Below are 23,533 nucleotides of genomic sequence, written 5' to 3' on the forward strand. Positions count from 1 at the left end.
AAATTAATAAATCATTAACTGACCGGTGAGTAGGCGTCCAATTCCCTTGTGCGCTGCTCTCCCTCCTGAGGATCATCTTTTTGGATCTCCCAAGCTTAAACGGAGAGAATCGCCGAGTCTCGCGTATTTAATAAAATGCAAATTCAGAATGAAGCATCGCCTTCCCCAGAGAGGTAACTCTCAAGAATGACTGCAAAAAAACGACAAAAACAGGCGCATGTTACCATAATAAAATTAATTTACAACATCGCAATACATACTGAAAGTCACGGAAATTATTCGTGTTTTTTTCACATTCATTTTCCCCCTGCTTTATTAATATTTTGGTTCAGATATGTCTTTAATTTGCATTCCTTCTGAGAAAAAAAGAGAAAAATTATAGAGAAGATTTTATTTCAAATACGTGATTCAGAGATACAATTCACAATATTTGACGTATTTTTTGCTGTGTAGATCGATATATAAATAGAAAAGATGCAAAATAATGTCTCAGTTTCCATTCATTCACTTCCAAGTTTGCACTGAACGTCATTCCAGAAAATGTTGCTGAAAATCTTTTTCTTTTTCTGCCTCACGATGCTTTTCTGTGAGCTAAATTTATTTACATTTCTTTTAATAATTCGCGATTTAATTGCTGAATTTTCTTTATTATTTAGGTTTTTGTGAAGTTGGAGGTTTTCCTTGGCCAAATCCTGCTACATATTGTCCTTATGTAAATATGTACTACATGAATCTCATTTGCGGATACAATTCAACAGTTGGATGAAAAAGGAGACGAAGGATATATCAAATTATTGCGTTAAAATGTGATCGAATTTGAACAATAAAATTAATATTTTAAATTAAAAGGCCGTTATGCTTTAAATTTTGAACAAATTTTTGAATCAGGATCAAGAGTAGTTAAATGGAAAACCTCTTGAAAATTAGGTTTTTCCTAATCATGCGTGTAAAAAAAACATTTTCTTAGTTTTTAAAGCAAAAATTTATTCTTCAATTCATGAATTTTATCAAAATTTTAAAAATGTAAAATCTTTTTCGATTTTAAGGTCCAAATTAAATCATTTTTTATCCAGTAACAAGCTGTACTTCCCACTTGAAAGGTGTTCAGATCCAGGAAATTGTGTCAGCTTTAGTAGTATCCATATCCACCATATCCTCCATAACCGCCATAACCACCGTATCCATAACCGTGCTGTGGTTGTGGCACTGGAAGAGGAGCTGGACGAGGAGCTGGCTCGGGGTTGGCGAAAGCAGCGGCCACAGCTGAGAATTAAAAGAAAAGCAAATTAGTGTGAAGGTTCAAAAATTTTCACAACTTCCAAAATATTTTTTTAAGAAAATTTTCACAAGAACTCACCGAAGGCGATGAGGAAAGCGAAGATCAAGAATTTCATCATTTTGGATTAGTTTGCTTCAGTTGACTGTTTGAACTGACTGTGCCAATTGAGGGAAACTCTTCCCTTTTTATACGGAAAATTCATCAACGTGGTGTCCAGGAAAACGTGACACAGACTCACGGAAAATTCACACGCAAGATTTTCTAGCAAAGCCAGCCTGGTAACTCATTTAAATCAACCCAGCTTGGTAACTCATTCGAATCATGATACTTTCGTCTCAAAGACGAATTTTCACGTTTCTTTGGATTTTTTACAATATTTGTAAATTGACTAAAAAGAAGAAAAAAGTATAAATATTTTTAAAAAGTTAATTCAGGATTGAAAAGGATAAATACACTCATAAAAATACTTAGAACTTTACTTTTCGAACTTTTCCCCCAATGAGCATTGTAAATAAATCCAACAAGCATGTCGCCGAGCATAACAAAAAAATCTCATCATAATATGATTTTTTTGTATGTAGCTTTCGCTTCAATCATGAACATCAATCGTAATACAGAAATCAAATCTAATTTTCCATAATTACAATATTACCGCGCGGGAGAAAAGAATCGCACCTGAAATGTACATCGAATCTGAATTGGATGTCGGCGGTGCGGGAGAGACACACAGATGCGGACAAAGGAATCGATCCGATCGATTGATCTTTAGTGTATCAATTGTTGTGATTGAAGTTGGTGAACGCCCGCGGAGTTTTTGATTTGAGTGTTTGAGATCACACTCCGCATGGGGAACTTGCCGAGGAGTCCAAGAAATTCCTTATTATACCAGCCCAGGTGTGAGAAAGAGATGCTACATGGTGGCAAAGGCCTGGTGGTCGGATGCTGATGGGGAAAGCCGCACATTTGGCGGGCCCAGGTGGAAGAGAAAAGCCGCGCGGAAGAGTCAAACGGGCGTTCAATTGAAATTAACCCTTTGTTCCCATCTCAATCTATTGTCCATCAAAATGAGATTCATGCCGTTTGATCTGAAGCGCATCCCCGGGAATATTCTGTATTGGAATTCTCCAATCGAGTCGCATCTCAAACTCCCAATATATTGGCATCTAATTTAATTACGTGTGCGACCTCATTTAGCTTAGTGAGCTTTTCCCATATTATATTGACCTCCCACCCCCGTGTGTATTTGCACCCTCATACGGAGCACAGAAGGTGGTCGCTTTCATGGAGATTCCATTGAGTCCATATGGAACATGATAACTTCATTTACTCTCTACTTGGCGACACAACCACCACCGTCACTTTATTAAACCCATTGTCAACGTGTCGCATTCAACGTTAGCTACGCTGTGGTGCTATGCCACGATATTTAATTACACGTGTGTGTGCTATATTAGCTTTTTGAGTAACTCAGCAGCTTATTTTGCTATTATTATGCTATTGCGGACTTTTTTCTTCGATTTTATGTGAAAGTTTATTAATTAAAAATGATATTTTCATGAAATTCACTTTTTTCAAAATTCGTGTAGTTTTTTTTTAGTAAGCAACACAAGGCACATGGTAACGAAGGATTGAAAATCGACACGTGTGTCATGATGATCGTGCTTCTTATCAGGTTAAAAGTCAAGAAATTAAGAAAGATTTTCCGTATAAATACTGCAGAGTTTCCAACAACCATCACTTCAAACAATTACTTGCATCAGTTAAGTAACCAACCAATTCAAAATGATGAAATTCTTGATCTTCGCTTTCCTCGTTGCCTTCGGTAAGATATTCTTTGAGATTTTCTTTTAAAAAAAATTATAAATTAATTTTATTTTTCTTTACAAAGCTGTTTCTGCCGTCGTGGCTGAACCTAACCCAGGTTACCCAGGTTATGGATATGGCTACCCCTATGGAGGCTACCCCTATGGAGGCTACCCATATGGAGGATATCCTTATGGAGGTGGTTATGGAGGCTACCCAGGAGGATATGGACCTTATTAGTCTTCTTGACAGAGTATTCCTAAATCACCTTTATTGAGTGTATTTAGAGAAGAATTTCAATAAAAATTTGAGAAGTCAAATGTTGTGTTTTGAACATCTTTTAAGAAGCATGAGTTTTAATAGTTTTCATAGAAATTGATTAATCTGCCTACGAAATTACCTTTACAACTTCCCTCAATGGTAATATGAAAAAACTGATTTCCTAATAAATAGAAATTGGTTAGTTAGCTTCATTGTATCGGAGAATTAATTTTGTAGTCTGTTGTAGTCTGTAGTTCTGGACCGGAAAACTCATCCTACAAGGAAATTTAGCACAAACGGCACAAACATAATTTGGCATAAAATAAAATATATAAAAAAAAAACAATTAGAAAAAAAAATATTTTCCACTGAGATTGGCCAGGAAAAAATCAAAGCAAAGATTTGCTCAAAAATTCAATCAATGACGTCACAATTGTGTTTTTCTTCTATAAGGAATAATCGGAATAATTAAAGGTTTTCTATATAATTAAAATGCATTTAGGATTCCTCTATGAAAATTTTAATTTAGAAATCTATAAGTCTATTTGAAATGATTACTTGTCTGACCTTAAAATGAATGATAAAAAATTCTCTTCACATAGAAGATGTTTTCAATGAATTTTTTTTTATAAACTTCACTCCAACTCACTACTCCCCTCCGACTTTCAAAATGTTCATCGATATCCTCGGTCTCTCACCATCATTTCACAACTTTGTGGATAATTATAGTAGTTTAATAGCTTCTGGATGTATTTTATGCATTTTTTGCCGACACCAATGGAACACCCAAAATGAATATGTGCGTAGTGAAGTGGAGCGATCGGAAAGGCAAAAACTCCTTCCAGGATAAACAATAAGTGGCAGCAGAATCCCCCCGACTGAGAACCAATGAAAGGATATTCATGTTGTAATTCTGTTTGCAGGGGGCAATCGCCTGGGGCGAAGCACCCTTTTATAACAATTTTATTTGTATGTTTCCAACTATTAGATTATACGTTGCGGCGCATTTTATCCCTCCTTCCTCCTTCTGAACTTATATTTAAAAAAAAAAAACGCGCCTCACGCACTTTTTTCCATCAATAGCGCGGTTTTTCTTCATCTTTCCTGGACTCAAACATATGCGGGAAGTTGTGCCCAATGGATGGGTGTAAAAAGTCAAACAAAATGGAGGGTGAGAATCTATTGTATGAAAATGAACTAATTTTCAATACATAGAATTGAAAGCTTTTTTCATTCGCTGATTTACCTTTTGGATTATTCCCCAAGTGTTAGATTATTTCATTTCCACGCTTCTTTGTTGTCATCGCACGATTATTTCCCCAGATTTATAGCCACCCAAATATTTTTGTGGATCTCCATGGCACTTTATTCAATGTGCCACGGAGTCTAATCGAAAAATCTCCCGTGGGGTTTAACTTCCTACAAAACGTGGAAATTCCTCATAATCGATTGGATATACGAAAGTATCACGATTTCAATGAGTTACCAGTCTGGGTTTGCTAGAAAATCTTGCGTGTGGATTTTCCGTGAGTCCGTGTCACGTTTTCCCGGATACCACGTTGACGAATTTTCCGTATAAAAAGGAAAGAGTTTCCCTCAATTAGCACAGTCAGTTCAAACAATCAACTGAAGCAAACTAATCCAAAATGATGAAATTCTTGATCTTCGCTTTCCTCATCGCCTTCGGTGAGTTCTTGTGAAGATTTGTTTGAAAAATTATTTTGGAAGTTGTGAAAATTTTTGAACCTACACACTAATTTACTTTTCTTTTAATTCGCAGCTGTGGCCGCTGCTTACGCCAACCCTGAGCCAGCTCCTCGTCCAGCTCCTCTTCCAGTGCCACAACCACAGGGCGGTTATGGATACGGTGGTTATGGCGGTTATGGAGGATATGGTGGATATGGTGGATATGGTGGATACTACTAAAACTCAACACTTTCCTTGCTACACTTCTTGTGTAACAAATGGATATGGATATGAACCTGGAATAACCCATCGGAACTGTGGTACAGATTCCAACACCCTAATCTAACCACAGCAAGACTTGGTATTGCCAAGATTTTGTAGATTAATGAAATCCATATATTAAAAAGATTTTTAACGGCAAAATTCAATTAAATATTAAAAATTGTTTTCTTCCAAAAAGGTGCGAATTTTTTCATGATAATTGCAAATTATGATAAAATAGGATAGGCTATCGCTGATCATATTTTTGCAAAAACTAATCCCCTCAGCTTTCGCCTTAAAAATTATTACGACAGGTGATGAAATAAAATTTCTTTTATTCATCAAAGTTTTTAATAATAATTTATTTTCATCTCTAATCCCATGAAAGCATGTCTTTATGATCATCACCATGCCGAATTGTGCGACAATCCCAGAGATTTGTCGTGTATTTCAACAATAAGCAATTCATAAACTTATAACAAGCCTCCCAAGGAATTCTCACTCTTCTGATGCTACCGTTTATTGCTCAAACATCGCGTTTAGGAATATTTTCTGCGTCTTTTGTGCTGATTTGCAAAATGAAAAGCCGTTAAATGCAAATTCCCCCATAACGTCTTCCTTTTGGCAGTTTTTCACCCAAAAAAGAGCACACCACTCTAGTTCCGAGCCGTGGGAACAGAAGCGGGATGAATGTAAACAGAATCACCCCGATCAACGCCCATTTTGGTGGCTCAATTTGACTGCCAGAGGAGACTCAATGGAAATCCCATTGAAAAGGCACCTTAACCATTATCCCTTCAGGATTTACTTTTGCCCCAGAGAGAGAGAGAGGAGAATTTTACGTGAAAATGTCGAGAATAATTAGCACGTACCAGGAGGAATCGTCAGTGAGTTTGAAAAGGCATGAAAAATCTCCTGGCATTTCAGGCTGTGACTTCATTGTTTCAGCATCCGGTGTCGAATTTCCCTTGACGGTTTCATTGCAAATGCAGTGACTATAAAATTGCGCCACCAAAATTCCCCTATATGTGCCACATATTGCCTTTTCTTTTCACCTTGACTCTCCCCATGTACAGCAACCACCAATTGTGAGATATTCGCCCTGCACTGACTTCTACAGAAGAATTTTTCTTCTGCAAGAAAAGAGGTCGTCAAAAATATTCCAATAGAATAATTACAGACTATGAACGTTGCTAACCTTTTTTTTGATTGGAATCAATATGAGAATTTCAGTTAAACGCCAAGGATATGCCTTCCGCGGGGACATAAAAAGACGCAAAATCAATGCCTTAGATTTTTTTTGCCTTTAAAGAATTTCTCAATCGTGAAATTTTTTCAGAGCATTGATGTAGAAAAGATTTTGGAACTAGCAATCACTCCTTTTAGTCTCATATCAACTGTATACTGATTATGGGGTCCTTTCATTCTATTCATTCCTTGGCAGTGCACTGGGACAATGAAAACCAGCTAAGGGGCAAAATTTCCTATTCACTGAATCGCGATTTGATCACTTGTTGATTTTCATTTTGCATTTTTAGCAGTTTGGAGGAAGAATTTTAAGAATTTGAACGATTAAAAGGTAACAGTAATATTGAGGAAACCTCGGAAAACTTTGCCTGAAAATGAGTTCTGAATTTTCTTTTGATATTTCTACATAATAGCTGAGCAAAGAAAGGGGTGCGTAATTGAATTGTCTCAATTTTAGTTGATTGTTTCAACGAAGCTTATTGAATCAACGTTAATAGATTGATGGAAGTACATCATTCCACAAAAATAACTTAATAACATTCTAAATGTTCTTACCAATGAACAAAGAAATTGAGTTTATTGATTAAATAATTGATTTCAATAAGATCTTAAAATAATATTCTTTACATACGCTATATACAAAATAATGTCTTGTAAATGGCTACTATCGTATTACCTATATACATAATTTCTACCTCATTTAAATACGTGTAGAGATAATAATATCCAACAATTCTTGTGTTTAAATGCAAAAGTATATGCCTCTGCACAGTCCCATTAAATTCCAATGGGATTCTAAACACCATCGAGAAAATAAAAGGAAATTCCATGGGAATGTAAAATCATAAAAGTCTCACAAACCATCAACCTCAGGTGGAAGCTCATAAAAATTTCGTGTCACGCGCCAAAGTTCTACGATTAAATTGCAAAAATGTGGAAAGTGTGAATTTCGGTGGGTACATTGACATGCTACACAACAGGGCTCGTGATAAGACTCATTTTCAAATAAAGTATTTTACTTAAGTATAGAATCCCCATTGTCACCACCTGGAAACCGTTAAATGATGTGAATTAATTGGCGCGCTCTTTCTTTTTATTTTTTTTCAGTTGTTACGATGGCAGAAGGCATAAAAATGGGTCACGCTGACTAAATGATTATAGAGTGCAAAAATGACGGAATAAACGGCCTTTTTTCAATGCTGCTCAATCCACGAGTTGAGTGTGTTTTTTTTTCGCCTCCTGCTCTCTATTGTCTGGGGAGAGACCATCCAGCGCCAGGAGAGTCTCGTGAGGAGGCCAAACAAGCACGCGGCGGGAGATGTCAGTGGCACGCCTCGGGGCGTCATCACCCCCCTCGGAAGTCGTCAAAGGTGGTCTACCGAAAAATTGCGCAAAAATAAAAGAGATTACGAAAATGCAAGGAAGCAATTGCTTAATGAAGTCATACTCCTCCTGTGGCCATAACAGATTTTTCCATGCACACCACCGGGTGGATGCGTTTTGAACTGAGCGCCAAAAAAACAAACAGTTGTGGTTTTCAGGAATTTTATTTTATTCTTTGCAACCAAAATGAAATTTTCCCAACATATTTCACCTCTCAGGAGTTTTTTTTTAATTAAAAAATTTGAGTCTATATAGAATATATAGAGTTTGTATATATTTTCTCTGATTTCCCTGAGAAGTTATGCATATAAGGATTCTTTTGTTAAAAATAATTTAAGTTAGCCGTTAATTGCTATATAATTAAGAAAGTCTACGCATTTTCTAGCTAATGTAGGCTGATCTTAAGAACAATATGAATGATATGATTGATCATTTTTCTGAAAAATTATTGAACCTCTTAAATCTCTAATTATGTAGTTTTCCAAATTAAAAAGTTTTTATAAAGGTCAGCCTATACAAAAGCTATAAAATTTAGACCTTTTAAAATCAACGCCTCATGCTTTTACGGAGCATGAGGATGCTGTTCATGAATAGCAATTAAAACTACACAGTCTCATCCTTTTTTTTGCAATATTTCAGAGGCTTTCTTAAACTTCTAATTTTATCCTTAATTTTTAGAACAAAATATAACTCTAAAATACCGATAAAAATATTTCTTTCGGTTAAAATTACAGAAAAATCATCGCAAAATCAATTTTTAAAAAATTTTATGAAATTTTCAACCCTAACGCACTCTCATATATTGTTTTACAAAGGGGTTAATTTGAAAACCCAACGACCGGCAGGATACTTAGAACCAGAATCGTGTTCTTGTGAACATTCATTCATTTGTGCCTCCACAGCGTGAAAAGTGACACAGCACGCGCTAAAGGAGATGCTGTGAGAAGTCATTCTAGAATGCATCACAATTAACATTCTACTAAAAGCCAAAGTAAGTATATGGGAGAAGACAAGAGTCAAAATGAATGACGTGGTTTTCATGATTTTCAGATGTGGTTGCGAGCATATAAACTTAGAAAATAAATTCTTCAGGGAGATTACGAGAGAGAGGAAGAGGAGGATGTTATGAGAAATTATTCATTATCCGACATAGAGACAGATGTTCAATCACAGACTCCTTTTGTCCAGACTCAACAAAGCCATCGGAGTTAGAGGAGATTGTAATCTGTGCAGAAGCCGCAAAATGGACCTTTCGAGAGTGATGCTTATCATTCATTAGGAGGCAATTGTGGTTAAAGTGTTCTTCATCGTCATTTGGCCTTAGAGGTTCACCAAGAAATTCACTTAATCAACAAATTTTGTGATATGTTGTCGACATGAGATTTCAATTTATGACATTATGTCGGAAAATTTCAATCAATTTCCACAATTTGATTACAATTACATGGGATTTTCTCCCAATTCTAATCAATTTGATTTATCTATCTTTAGTTGCTTAATGCAGAAATGTTTTTCCTTGCTCATAATTCAATTGAGCCACGAAAAAAATTATGCTGAATCATAAATAATATATAAATAGAAATTGCTGAGGAAGCAATTGAATTTGTAAGAAAAATTAATATTCATGCTTCTTTCAATCAATTTCCTTTTCATTTTATTGTATTGATAAAATTTTATTGAAGGTTTTCAAATGATTTTTCCACACACATTTTCATCGTCTTTCATCGAAATTGATGCTTCTTTTGAATTTGTACGAAAAGTAAAATTTGTATGCGGGATTTACATGGATTTTCCACCCGGAAAAATACTGTTCATTTGTCAGGGAATTTTATTGATGCGATGAGGATCAAATGTTGAAGCCACTCTATCAAAAGCACCCTCAGGAAAAATGTGTTCACGGTGTGAAGTTTATTTTGTGGAATTTTTCTTCGTCAACCCCTTCTTATCGCATCACCGAATCACTCCCACTTTCTCCCACGAACATCATCCCCATACACACAGAAGCAAATATAGTGGAGAAAATATACCCTTCTCTCGTTTGGGGAGTTGAGTTTTCCAGCTGCGCTGAAAAATGGAAACCCAACTGTGAGACGAGTGTTTTCTCTTGTGTATTTTCTCATTTGTTCATTCCTCTGGCTCTCTGTGGACTTCTGTAGGAGCCACAGTGGCTGCTAGAAATATTATACATCCCCCACCCCCCATCCACCACCCCTTCTTTCCACAGAGGAGTTGGGGATGAAGCTTGGTAATCAAATATAATAAATTTCCCAATTTACAATCCCTCACAGTATTTTCTCTTTCCCTCCACCAGAAAAAAACCTCCAGAGAAAAGAAAGTTCTCACACTCACCACGAGAACCGACAATTTTTCACAATTTTCTCTGCATTTCCATCACCCGCCAGGCTTTGTCTTTGTCCCACAAAAAAAAAACGTGGTGTGAGGAAATGTTGAATGAAAAATGAATGAGGTCCCACTAATTGGAACCAATTAATATCAATGTTTTATTTTCATCGATTTTTTTTTCGTCAAAAATTTTTTAATTCTCTCAACTTTCCTCCCACACATTACGCACCAAATTGAGCTTCATCGTAGCATTATAAATCAATTAAAAATGTTAATAAAATGTGAAACACGCTGAGAAATATTAAGTGAATTAAGTTGAAACCTTATGACAAACATAGGGGCCTGAAACGTGCAAATTTAATTTATCAAAACGGTTTTCAAATTTAATTTTTAGGAATTAATTGAATGAGAAATTCACATTAAGGCGTAAAAATTAAGGTAGAAAATAAATAATGTAAGTTCAAATACGGTGTAAGCTTAAAAAACATCTATTTCATTTTTTTTATTATTCTTAAGTAATTTACAAAAAAAATAAAGGAAATAATAAAAAAAAAGATATAATCAATTAGACTTACCAAAAACTAGGAAAATTCAGCAAAGATCTGCACAAAAAGCAAACACTAACGTCACAATCGAATTTTCTCTCTACTTCTCTTTCAATATGTATGTGAGACATTGACGCTCATGTTTCATCAATATTTTTTTGACGACTGTTTTACTGAAACGTTTTAGATATTGGATAAAAACAACTTTAAATTTCACAGACATGAATAAAACATTACCAGGGCCCGTATTATGTAACTCTCCGAGTGTTAGGAGGCCCACAAGAACTGTACGTACAGCCACCCAGCACTCTGAGAGTTACATAATACGCCCTCAGCACCATTATGCTGATATACTCTTTCTCGCATCTTTAAGCAAAACTAAAGAGTTCATTACATCAAACCAGTTGTTGACAAGGAGGATGAACTGGGCTGTTTCACGCCAATTCTGGGATTTCATAATTCCTGCATTCCCATGTGGTTAAATGGCTGCAGCGACTCTTCTGGTGAACAATTTGGCACCCAATGAAACCTTTTGTCTGCTTGGCCCCTTTACGAGCAAATGATGAAAGCTCAAAGAATGAACGATTTTAAATTCCTAGTTTCTTAATAAATTATCCTTCAAAAATGTAATCTGAGGGCGTATTATGTAACTCTCCGAGTGCCCGGTGGCTGTACAGTTCTTATGGGCCTCCCAGCACTCGGAGAGTTACATAATACGGGCCCTGAATTAAAGCTGCAGGAAAAAAATCTACAAAAAAATGAAAACGGTTGCAGATCAGCTAAATTTGTCAGCTACAAATCTTCCTTATCACAATGGAATTATTATGAGTTGCAACGCTGTTCCACTATTTTTTGCAAAACTAAAGGAGGAGCATCAAATTGAATTCGTCCTCACACGTAGACTCAACCAAGATGTATTGGAACAATTTTTTGGACTAATTCGTTCTGTGGAAGGGTTGCACGATGATCCACATGTGCTAGAATTCATGCATCGTTTCAAAAGATTAATGTTGAGCTCCAATACTGAGTTGATCTCAAAAAGCCGATTACCAAGAAACAAAGGAAAGGTTTCTTCTATTATTTTTACGTTACTTAGGCGATGCTCTAAGTTTATTACTTAATTTATACGCTGAATTTTTACTTCAAAAAATAAAAATCTTAAACTCAAACAATGAATTTCATGACAATTTTGCTTTACGTCGCTTACTCCGTCTAACTGCTCAAGGATTAAAATTACGATTTCTATAAGTAACTCCCACAAGTTCACCTAAAAATAGACCTAAATTATTTTGAAATTCATACCAAAATGATTCCGTACAATAACCCACATTTCTTGCATATTTTCACAAAATTTTGAATTTATTTAATTAAAATTATTTGTGTTAAAAAATATAATTTTCCCCTTGTTCAAGATTATCTTGACCAAGAAGTGACCTCCATTCGTGGTAGTGCATTCGATTTCAGATTTTGTGCATATTTCTCATTATATTTTCTCATGGTCGGTAGATCATTTTTAATAAATTAAATTCCAGATCTCTTCCCTCGGTCGCCACTCCGGTGTCTCTTTCTTTTTCGGTGCAAAAAGAAGGATGAAATTTCAATTTTAACAAATTTATCGTTGGCAGACAAAACCACCAGAAATTGCAAAGCCCACGCAATCAATGTTGGGGCAAATGCATTAATATTTATATTAATTTCTCCCGAGATTTCCATTTGATTCTGTTTTATTTTGCAGCAGCTCCTTTATTTTCTTCTCTTTGTGTGCATGCATGCGGTTTATTCTTTTTGTGGAGGGAATGCAAAACACCAATTTTGGATAGAGGAATTATTCGCTTCTGAATTTTATTCGAAAAGAAGAATTCATCATGATTCTTCGGGTGTGAGTGTGTGTGTGCTTTGCAGAAAATCAGGAGGGAATGAAACATTTTTGCACATCGTCTCAGCAAACACAATAAATTATCACAAATAATTGGTCAATATTTCATATAGTGCGTGTATTTGGTTTCCCTCCCCTTGATCATTCTCCAAATGGTTGAGCATCAGAGAAAAAGAGGCGAAGAAAAAAAAAAGAAAAGTGGGAGCATATAATAAAGGAAAATGTACCACTGTTCGTGTGTATGAGCACGCGGGAAGAGGAAGGAGGGCGAACTAAATAAAATGGCAAAAAGAACGTCATCTTCATGGTGGAGAGCCAGTAAATAAACGGCAGCAATTTATAGGACATTGTTGTTGGAGCACTCAAAATGTTTGGAGCAATGTTATGCTTCTGGAGGCAGAGATCATACCCACTCTCGCAACTCCTCGCCCAGAAGCAGCCAACTTCCCAATAAATATGACGACACATCGCGTCATAGTTCAAGCGGCAGGGAATCCTGATCAATTTCGAGCACAGTGGGGGACCATCTGCAATATCATGTGGAAATAGCGCGCGCCGAGAGAGAATCCTGACATTAAATACATCCACGTACGAGACCCTCCAGCATACCCTCCTCTATCCTCCATTCGATACACTCTCTGCCCTCTCCTTCCAAATTCATCCACCCATTTTTTTTCCTTCTTCTTCATATGCTGAGAAATTTTACTCCTCAACCTCCCACATTTGCCACTTTACCTCGATAATTTCCCCCATGATTGGTGTATGTGAAGGAGAAAGAAAAAAAAGGAAGGCGGAAATGCCATTTATGCCCCCCTGAAGTTCTCAATATTGGACCAATTTACACCATCTAATAAAATCAGGGGAAGATCCGACACCGATCCTAACTCAATTTAATCACTAACAATATTTGCTCGTCATCCTGTAATCACCCTTTCTCGAAGGTTTTTTCCTTAATTAAATATGATTTGTCGATGTAATCCAATTAAATGGAATTCATTTGAAGGTTGAATTTCCTTTTAGGGAAATAAAGAAAATTTTCTCACAAACATTCGTTAGCCCTGATTTATTAGGAATTGTCTTGAAATTTTCACAGTCTGTATCCGAAATTGTCAGGAAAGTCAATTCTTAACTAAAACTATTGAAATGTCCTACAAAAACTTTTTAAAATTCTTCCTTAAACTAAATCTTGTGAAGAAAAAAAATATTTTAAAGAAAAAAGAAAATAATTGTGACTTAAGTTCACAGTGGACAAATCTATGTTAAAGAGACATATTAATGTCCTTTTAAATTGAAAGCTTCATTATTGTTATGCTGAAGCTTTTAATCGTCATTTTAATATTTTTATAAATATTTTTCTTGTAATATTTTAATTATATTTCAAATTCTAATGTCCTTGTATTTTAAAAAGATTAATTTAAAAAATATAAATAGCCTCTTTGGTTATTTTTTCTTCCAAAAATGATTTTTTGAAAATCACTTTAAAAAATTCGGAAATTTTTTTCAAGCCTTTCTACTACTTAAAGAAAATATTTAGAAAGACAACACAACCTTTCATCCTGAGAATTCCATTTGGATGATTCACATCGACGAATCCATTGATAGAAGATGAAGAGAAAATCCTACCATTCAATAAATCGCCCCTTAGAGAATTTCTTCATTAGTAACAAATCGATAATGAGGAGTCTGAAAATAAATAAAGCTCCATTGGAATAACAATCAAACGCGACATGGTGTGGGGAACAAATTCCTAAATGAGATCCCATGGGCTAAAAAAGCAGATTAAATTATGCTTCAATATTTCCCACAATTATAACAAAATATTTCTCCACGAGGCTTTTCTCTCTGGCTGGGAAATCAATGGGGATTTTTTTCTTAACTCTATGGAGGATTCTTCCATTCTTTTGATTTGATCATCAAAATTATTCGATGAATTTATGATTTAATTATACCGACGACTCACCTTTTGTTGTGCACCTCGTAAATTGCCATCAAATTTGACATTTTCTTGCGCCATACAATTCGTGGGATATTACTGGAAGAATGTCTTTCACTCTGTGACTTCATTATGAGTTTTTACTTTGGGTTATATAGGAGCGAATAACTCGATGATAAAGCTCATAAAGGGGATTTGTTGTCAATCACCTCATTACTGTGAGCCCCTTGATTTTTTCATTCCCCTCCCCACACTTTGCTCACATTTCTCTCAAAAATTCAACGATTTTCAAAGAGCAGCATGGAGAGACACTCTGCGGGGAATTTTGCTTCAAAATCCAAATATTATTGTTATTATTTAGACACCAAATAAATATTTGTCCAATTTGTATGTTAAATGATGATGGTGTGATTTGAAATAGACGCCTTTCGGATGTTTCTTTTTATGATAACTGCCTCCTCGGCTTCATTCTGCGCTTATACCTTTCTTATACTCTTTTTCCTCACTTTACCGCGCATACCTACATATGTATATAGTATAAAATATTATGAAAATCCCGTTTATACCACAAATTTGTGGACAGTTGAATCGCCATGGGACGTCCTCAAAATTTCAAACAATTTAGGGACTAAAATCCACACCACCAATCTCTTTTGCTTTTTGAAACATCCAAATATATATATACATATGTTATGTGTGGTATGTATAATTGTGTAACTGCTGCACAAAGAACTTCATGACAATTTCCTCTTGATGATGTGTTATTTACGGCTGAGAAATTCCCACATATATAAATGCACATAAAGTGAGAAAATTTCATTGACAATTGGAATCATTCATGCGAGGACCGAAAACCTGCCGTTATGGTCTATTTAACGATTTTGGTTTGTAAAATCCGAGAGGAATAACTTTATTGTCGGTTAAGAACTTAATTTAAGTGAAAATGTGGGTGGATTAGTTACTTCTTATAATGGTACCTGATGTATTCTTCATCTGAAAGAGTTCTTGAGATTGTCTAATCATAACCGAATTAAGATTACAACGATTACGATTAAGATACGAATTAAGATTAATTTGAAAGAAACTTGTAGGTGAGACCAAAATACAAATTTCTTCCAAATTAATCTAAATTCGTATGAGGAGTTAAATTTTTAGAGCTTCTTATAAGTTTTCTATGCCAATTCTTTGTCCTTTTTGTGCTCACTTCTGCATAATAGCCCTCTTCATCCTTCCCCAAGGAAATATCGGGGTTTTCCTCCATATTATTTCACTATTTGAATTCGCTTTTCATACCTATCTCTTTGTGTTTCTAAAATTCTGTTTATCCCCCTTAGATATTGTTTAAATTTAACTGGTTGAGGTGTGAAAATCTAAATTCACAGCATCAGGTTGTAGTGCAAGTCTATTTAAATTATCTTTCTTGTGGATTCAATTCGTTAGTATTACACTTCGGCCGTGTTCGTCGTGGTCATCTCAGAATGAATGTCGCAACTGTTATTAGTTTTCTTTAGGTTGTAACATTCATTCTAAGATGACCTAGTCTGTATTACTGGAATCTGCTTTTGAATTCATTGATCTAGCATTAAAATTTTCCATATACGATTCAAACCGAAAAATAGAAGCGTTTTCAAGAAAATAAAAATTTTAGTATTGTATCACCAAAATCAGACAAGGCGTTCTGCAGTCAAATCGCTACATTCATACCGTATTTTAAGAAGAAATGTAACGAAATTGGGATTCCTTCAAATGATATGATATTTGCTGTTTAAATCAGCGGAATATAGAATAAAAATTAGTTGGTATACCACAATCGTTGCATACCATTTTTTTATTTATGCAATCATATTGATTAGACTGCTTGACCGATTTTCAACCTTTTCAACTGATATCTTTTAAAAAAAATTATGACCTCATCCACCTCATTGAATTTTTATGATTATATGAGTTTTTCAAAATTGCGGAGGAAGGCTACTTGCCTCTAAACTGAACAATTTAACCCCACGCGCTAACTTTTTACAATTTCATTGAGAATAATGACAGAAAATGCGTAGAAAATTTATAATTAGCGTATGCTCAATAATCAAATAAATACAATAAAGTTCCAAAAAAATGTTTTAAGCATAAAAAGAATTTGTTAAATCACTAAAGAATAGAGATTATACAGAGAATTAATTAATTATACTGAGAAATATTCTGAAAAAGTCAGAAATAAATTTTATCGAGAATAATTTCTTCAATGCAGATCCACAGACAATTCAATTTATCAGAGCGTACGCGAGGCGTGGCCTCTCTGTGTGATTGGTAGCCAATGAAGAAGTCTTTCTGATGTGGCTGGTTGGGTCTGGCTTGATGGAAACCATGCGCACAAGAGTCTCTTGTGGGGGACCCTCGAATATCTTTCACATCAACTCACAAATTGCGCTTCTCCACGCAATTCCTCGTCGCATTTATTGCGCCATGTAAAATGGAGGATCTCAATGGTAAGGCGAGGAGGACCCTTGACGAAATGCCTTCAGGACAAAAACCCCATTCCCGGATATTTTTATCATCAATGAAAAATTCTTTTTTTGCCGTAAAACTGTTAAGTGGAGGATTTTTGAAATTATGTTGCAACTCCTCTGAATATTATGAATGGGTATTCCCTCGGGCAAGGGATTCTCGAGAGGATCAATCCTTTTGTTTGGGAGACCCCTTTTTTGGGATGCTGAAAAAAATGCTGATCCCATAAAACTCAGCACGAGACTTCTTAGCACTCTTCCAATTGACTGCCTTCTTTGGGCGATTTGCACGATTTGCCAAAACACTGCACACTAATCGTTTACTCGATTACCTTTTGAGAATCTCTGAACCATGAGATAAGGACGATAAGGGGGATAAGGACGCTCTAATGCCTCTAAGGACCTAAAAGGGTAGAATTATGAATTAATTTACTTTTCTAACCGACAAATTAAACCGTTGTGGTATTACTTAATTTTGAATTCAAACATTATTTTGTTGTTTTTAGCACTACCTTGATTAGGTGGCGTTGCCTACGCTTTTCCATCAATTTTTCCATTTTTTTTATTCTATTTTCCGTAATATTTTCGTGAAAAATTTGTCAAAATTTCAAGAAAACCGTGAAAAACTATCAGTGCGAGCGAGACTCATCAACGGTTCTCTCACTCTCTCATCATCACATGGCTGAAACAAACATGAAACACAATATTTCTCTGAATAAAACATGAAACATTTCTTGTGTTTCTCCAATTTTGACACTTGTTTATTTTTCTTACAAAAAAAATACAGGAGAAAATTAAATCGGTGTTTTGGGAAACTTCCGTGAACGCCGAGATTCCTGGTTCATCCTTTGGGGCAAGGAGGCCACCAAAGACTCTTTCAAATACTAACGTGTAAGTATGGGTGTGGAAATTGTGGGGAAATGTGGGAGAAAATCCAGACCTATATAATTTATTGCCATTGTTTTGCTTTGTTGTCCCTTTTATCCTAAATTGTTTGCATTTTTTCCGTATTTTCCTTCAAATTCACGTCTTTAGGTGCTAAACTGGACAAAGGGTTCAGGGTGATTAATTGAAATTTATTTCTGTGCAATTTAGGGTGGGAGGAAGTTATGTTTTTTGCTTCCGGATGGGGATACAAAGACCAGGAACCGGCTTTCATAGATTTCCTGACTTAATTTTCATTTATTCAATTTGCAGCTTCAATAAATGTATCACAGAGACTGAAAAGGATGCTCCTGGCCGGGCCGAGTCAGTCTTCATCGTACTCTTACGCTTCACCGCGTTTGAGCAACATTTCCTCCAGAACTAGTCTCAGCAGCAAGTCAACTTCAAATGAGAGGTATCATCTAACTAAAAACGTTTTGGCATGAAGATTTGTAATATTTAGCTTCTCTTGCAGTATTCCCATTTCATCTGCCTCCAGCCGTCTAATGAAATCATTCACAGTACATCTAAATCGCGGCACGGAATTGCTCAAGCAAACAGTCCAACGTGCCATTCTCTCCAAAGTCCCCACACCAAGCAAAGAACTCAGGACCGTTGCACCCACAAAATACCACAAAGATCCGGATCGCTATAGAACCAATACAGCCAGCACAGATAGTTTGGAAGCAGAATTCTGCCATTTTCGCCCCATCAGACCGTATCCGGTAAGCCTACAGGCAAACTGGTAAGTCGCATCTCTTCTTAATTGTTTTTCCCTGTACAACAAAACTCATTTAGGGGCATTCAGAAAGTACTTAAAATGCAATAGAAAGGTCCACAAGAGAGACTTTTAGCCCCCAATCTCTATTAGTGAAAGTAGCTAGAGATCTTGTTTCTCATAAAAGTAAATTATGCTACACTCAGGCTCTACCGAAGACTGCCAAAGAGCCCACAGGCAGTGTACTACAGACCTAGAGCCAATGGGAAAGAAATCCCATTGATTCAGGTGGGAAAGAAGCCAGTTGTTCTGTCAAAAGGCCCTTCAGCATTCTGTTCTCTCTCCCCGCAACAACAACAACCTAATGCCAGAGAGACGTTCAAGGCTCCCGCGGGAGATGTTAAAACAAGACAAATGCGGAAGCGGAAGCTCCCGGAAGAGGAGAAACCCCCTCAAGCAGTATCAGCACCCAAGATGGTTCGTGTGACACGCAGTACAAGCCGTAAGAATCTTCCGGAAGACGATGCAAAGCCACAAATGCGGAAGACACGTGCCAATGGGCGGATTGGGCATCATTTTGAGGCAAAGGAGCAAGAGAGGAGAGACTTTGAGTTGGCCAAGAAGCTCCAGAGTGAGCTAAATGGTACAGCACGTTCCAGGAATTCCACAGCTTCCGCTACGAGTGGCTATTCGTTGCGCAGTAAGCGAAAATCCGTGGAGAGGAACACTGATCCACCCGTTAGGCGCACCACAAGACGCGTCAATAAGACTTTTTGTTAAAAAAAAATCATTTTTTGTCGTCAAATTCGTCCTCATTACTATTACAAGGACGACAACATGAGGAGAACTCGAGCAAGAAGAGAGAAACTTAAAAGAATTTTTTTCCCTAAATTTAGTTTATTTCATCAAGTCTCTCAAATATGTTTATTTTTGTGATAATTTATTTTTTTACGCTCAATTCACAAAAAAATCCTCATTATTGTTTTATTTGGATTAAGGACGCGCTATAAAAAATTAGACTGTGTGCTGATTAATTGTGGGAAGAGTGAAATAAACCTTCCGTCACAGCTGAATTATATTAAATCCGGAAGTTCACGATGGCAGCATAAACGAAAATTCATAAAAAATAATCCAAGATGTACATAAAAAAAAAACAAGAAATTTCTGATTTAATAGAAATTTAGATTATCCCATAAAAAGAAGTCTTTTTCCTTTAATTCTGTGTCCTCGACTGGGCTGAACATTTTGAGGAAGATTTCCTTGAGACAGTCTTTGCGGAAGCACTCGGTTTTTCCGGGAAATCAATCATGACAATTGCTGGCCCTCCTGTGCCACTTTTGCCGGAGATGGATGATCCCGGAGAGCCAATGGAAGTTGGTTTTGTTACATGCGGTGAGCTGCGGTAGTCAATATTATCCGAACGATCACTCTTCCACGATGTTTGACTTCCGGGATAACAAGAAAGCGCAGAAAAGGGAAGTAAAATAACTTAATAGTGAAGAATTTTGAGTAAAAAGGATTTTTTCCTACCTTTTAGCGCGACTTGTGGGCATTGAGAGGCCCTTGTCCAGGAGATATTTTGAAACAGCTGGACCTAATCCTGGATTTGCCTCCACAATGTCAGCCAGTTGCTGGAGAGCTGAAGAATTCTGCTCCTCCAGTTCTCTAGCTGTGAAGTCCCTCTGCCAAGAAATTGGTGAGCTTTTTTTAATTCACTTTATATAAATTTTAATAAATTATGAAAATTAGTCAAGTCGCTTAGACGAAACCCAAAAAATTCCCTTTTGTGAAGAGCTTAACCGTTTTTAATGAAGATAAAGCAAGATTTTTTTTTAAAAGTTCATTGCAACTTCTACAAACGACCGCAAGAGGCGCTAAAGTCAAAAACAAAGATCTAATTTTAAGGAGTCATATCTCCTGTTCTGCTTGACCGATTTACTTCAAATTAGACTCAAACGAAAGGTCTTAAAAAGCTCTAAAACTTCCTAGAGCATTAGAAACCTCAAATGTCATTCCTTGAGCCTTAAAAATGCCAAAAATTACTTGATAACTTACAGAAAACTGAACTTAATAAAGCAAAATTCAAATCAACTTGCTTACCTCTTGAATAGCCAGGAAGTCTGAGTCATTAATCTTCAGCTTGGCTGCTTTGTAGGCCTGCTTCATCTCCCTCTCTGCCCGGTGAAGCTTAACTTTCTGCTCCATGAGTTCCTTGTGAATCTTCATGAGTACATCATTTCTGTCCCCTTTCGTACGCCCGACTTCCTCCATTTCTCGCTCCAGGTGCTCCTTCTGCTCTGTGAGTGTTGTTAGCTGGTCAGCTTTAAATGCCAAATTCCCTCGGAGATTCTTAAGCTTCCGCACAGCTTGGAAGTATGTTGCTTGGAGATTTTCCAGCTCCTGCACAAAAGGACTGTCTTCCTCAACGGTGACAAAGTTCCTTTTGTAGTTCTCATTGGCCAGATTCACGAGCCGCACTGTATTTTCCATTGCCTTGATGTCTGCCTCAGCTTTGAGGACTTTAGTATTGAGCTCATTGCCCTCCTTGAGGAGGATTTGCTTCTCCTGGGCAGCCCTGATGCGAATTTGAATGGGACTCATGGCACTTCCATCTTCATTGCGCCTGAGAACGTCCTCAATGAGTTCATATCTCTTCTTCAAGCTCTCAATCTTCACGCTTCTATCCCCAACTTCAGCCCTGAGGTGCTGTCGTTCATCCCCGAGGTGCTTTCGCTTTGCCCAAAGGACTTTTCGGTGTGCCTCAATGTCCAGGAAGCGCTGATCAATGGCCATTTCCAACTCCAGGCGATGCTTCTCGAAATTAAATTTCCTCTCAGATTGATTCTCAAGCTGACGCTCAAATTGCTGGGTTTTCATCTTCAGTATGCTCTGCTCTACGAGTTTCTCCTGATTTGCAACTGTCTGCTGGCGGACTTTCTTCTCACCACTCTCGCATCGCAGCTGCATCTCTTTCAGGCGATTTGTGAGCCTTTCCAACTCCTGGGCGTCACAATTGAAGACATAATCCAGTCTCTTGCGACTCTCCTCGATGCTATTGATCTGTGATTGTAGCATGAGAAGGGTTTTGCGCTTCCTTGCCAGGATTTTTTCATGTTCCTCCAGCTTCTCCACACAATCCGTGTCCAGTTCGACACTTCTTCCACTTATGTTGTCAATACGTGAGAGAGTTTGCTGAATCTCAAAGTCCAGGTGGTACAGGATGACTGTTTGACGGCCAATCTCTGTGGATTGCTTCCCGGCAAAAGCGCGCATCCGTTTTATGGTACTCTCGAGTCCCTGAATCTCCATATCGCGCAATTTCTCCTCATTCTGGAGCTCACTGAGATGCTGATGGGCTTTGAAGATGGCCGAAGTGAGTTTATTCGTTTCTCCCGTGAGGATCTTTATGTTTCTCTCCTCCACCTCAATGAGTTCCTCCAGTTGCTTCAATCTATCATCAGCGTTGTATTTCTTATTCCGGAATGCTTCATGACGCTTCGAGAGATCCTCATAGATGTTTTGCCATTCAATCAGGAGATTCTCCTTGGAGTTTTTCTCATTCAACCACTGTCGATTCTTCTGACGCTGCCTCTGCAATTCCTGCCCAACTGATGTCAGGGTCTTCCGGAGGCTTTCCATTTCACTCACTTTCAGCGCTAGGGCGTCTGTGAGGTTGGTCAGGCGGCTCCTGTCGTCGGATATCTTGGCATTGAGCTCAGCAATTTCCTGCTCAATCTCATAGCCTTTCGCTCCGTGACTGCTGAGGAGATTGGACAGATCCTCTGAGCGCTTTTCCTTTTTTCGTGTCATTTCTCGGGCATAGAGCAAATCTCGCTCTGCTTCCTCAATCTCCCTCTCCCTCTGACTCATCTGCAAGCATGCTTCCTTCCACGTGCAAATGAGCGTCCTTCTCTCGGCATTACCCTGCTGATAGAGCTGAGCTGTTCTCTCGAGAATATTTTCCAGGGATTTCTGTTGTTCCTCACACTGAACGAGACGTTCTCGTTGCTTCACGATACTTCGCTGAAGGAGCTGCCTTTTGGCCTCCAGGGTATTCCCACGGGATGCATCTTGTTTGCAGTAGCGCTCTATTAGCTTATTTGTTGCCTCTCCTCGTGCTGTGACTTCATTCCATTCCCGGAGAGCTGCCTTAATCCACGAGATTTGTCCGTCAAAATGTTCAATGCTTCGCTTCATTCGTGCAATGTCCTTCTGGGTGACTTCCTGGCGTTCATTTACTTCACCCAGATCCCTGTAGAAGGTTTTTAAGTCTCCCTGGAGGTGACTATTCTCATTCTCATTCAACTTCAGTCTGTGATTCTCATTGTCAAGATGGATCCTCTGGCCATTGAGGAGTTTCTGGGGTGGAAGGAAAAATTATTATTACTTCCGGAAAGTTCTCATCTTTTGTTTTAGTTTCATGTTAATCCAGAACAGGAAAACTTACTAAATTCTCAACAATTTCCTGCTCGGAGCTGTGAAAATGATTTTGGAGGCTCTTCAGGCGAACATCCTCATCCTGCACGCGTATTGCTTTAACTTCCTTCTCACGCATCATCTCGTTGATTGCCTCCATTAGTTGACGATTCTCTTCATTGGCCACGGGGATACTGGTTCCGTCCCAGCCCATCTTCTCAAGCACAATCACAATTGGATTCTCCATCGCGCCCCAACGTCCGGAAAGGAAACGGAATTGTAGAGAAAGAAAGTTGGGTCGATTTTGTCTCACAACATTCGCGCGGTTGCTAGGGATTCTCTCTTGGCGCGCTTTTGAC

General features: G+C 37.4%; 2 protein-coding genes and 4 long non-coding RNA genes across 6 annotated transcripts; 4 read left to right on the top strand and 2 right to left on the bottom strand.

Annotated features, from left to right (window-relative positions):
- The first annotated feature begins 384 nt into the window (after positions 1 to 384).
- On the top strand, positions 385 to 848 carry LOC129794742 (uncharacterized). The gene is made up of 2 exons (XR_008751073.1): positions 385 to 586; positions 657 to 848. It is a non-coding gene; the product is annotated as an uncharacterized LOC129794742 (long non-coding RNA).
- A 110-nt stretch (positions 849 to 958) lies between these two features.
- LOC129794735 (uncharacterized) lies at positions 959 to 1,518 on the bottom strand. The gene is made up of 2 exons (XR_008751072.1): positions 1,358 to 1,518; positions 959 to 1,263 (listed from the first exon to the last, which is right to left on the bottom strand). It is a non-coding gene; the product is annotated as an uncharacterized LOC129794735 (long non-coding RNA).
- Positions 1,519 to 3,000: 1,482 nt separating this feature from the next.
- LOC129794749 (uncharacterized) lies at positions 3,001 to 3,402 on the top strand. The gene is made up of 2 exons (XR_008751074.1): positions 3,001 to 3,101; positions 3,168 to 3,402. It is a non-coding gene; the product is annotated as an uncharacterized LOC129794749 (long non-coding RNA).
- A 1,515-nt stretch (positions 3,403 to 4,917) lies between these two features.
- Positions 4,918 to 5,452, top strand: LOC129794755 (uncharacterized). The gene is made up of 2 exons (XR_008751076.1): positions 4,918 to 5,029; positions 5,124 to 5,452. It is a non-coding gene; the product is annotated as an uncharacterized LOC129794755 (long non-coding RNA).
- Positions 5,453 to 17,857: 12,405 nt separating this feature from the next.
- Positions 17,858 to 19,957, top strand: LOC129794783 (uncharacterized). Its single transcript, XM_055835642.1, has 4 exons — positions 17,858 to 18,007; positions 18,314 to 18,455; positions 18,516 to 18,785; positions 18,965 to 19,957. Exons 2-4 carry the CDS (start codon positions 18,346 to 18,348, stop codon positions 19,536 to 19,538), a joined length of 954 nt encoding a protein of 317 aa, XP_055691617.1. The 5' UTR covers positions 17,858 to 18,007; positions 18,314 to 18,345; the 3' UTR covers positions 19,539 to 19,957.
- On the bottom strand, positions 19,920 to 23,421 carry LOC129794762 (coiled-coil domain-containing protein 39). The gene is made up of 4 exons (XM_055835622.1): positions 23,206 to 23,421; positions 20,859 to 23,117; positions 20,289 to 20,440; positions 19,920 to 20,203 (listed from the first exon to the last, which is right to left on the bottom strand). Exons 1-4 carry the CDS (start codon positions 23,419 to 23,421, stop codon positions 19,972 to 19,974), a joined length of 2,859 nt encoding a protein of 952 aa, XP_055691597.1. The 3' UTR covers positions 19,920 to 19,971.
- Positions 23,422 to 23,533: the final 112 nt, after the last annotated feature.

Source organism: Lutzomyia longipalpis, chromosome 1, assembly GCF_024334085.1.
Source record: "Lutzomyia longipalpis isolate SR_M1_2022 chromosome 1, ASM2433408v1".
Taxonomy (NCBI): Eukaryota; Metazoa; Arthropoda; class Insecta; order Diptera; family Psychodidae; genus Lutzomyia; species Lutzomyia longipalpis.

Excerpts from the sequence above, each read along its gene's own strand:
- LOC129794762 (XM_055835622.1), bottom strand. The coding sequence starts at position 23,421 with ATGGAGAATCCAATTGTGATTGTGCTTGAGAAGATGGGCTGGGACGGA. Across the intron at positions 20,441-20,858 it reads ACTTCCTGGCTATTCAAGAG|AGGGACTTCACAGCTAGAGA; the intron begins GTAAGCAAGTTG and ends ATTTCTTGGCAG. Across the intron at positions 20,204-20,288 it reads CCCACAAGTCGCGCTAAAAG|TCAAACATCGTGGAAGAGTG; the intron begins GTAGGAAAAAAT and ends TTATCCCGGAAG.
- LOC129794783 (XM_055835642.1), top strand. The coding sequence starts at position 18,346 with ATGCTCCTGGCCGGGCCGAGTCAGTCTTCATCGTACTCTTACGCTTCA. Across the intron at positions 18,456-18,515 it reads AAGTCAACTTCAAATGAGAG|TATTCCCATTTCATCTGCCT; the intron begins GTATCATCTAAC and ends CTTCTCTTGCAG. Across the intron at positions 18,786-18,964 it reads GTAAGCCTACAGGCAAACTG|GCTCTACCGAAGACTGCCAA; the intron begins GTAAGTCGCATC and ends TGCTACACTCAG.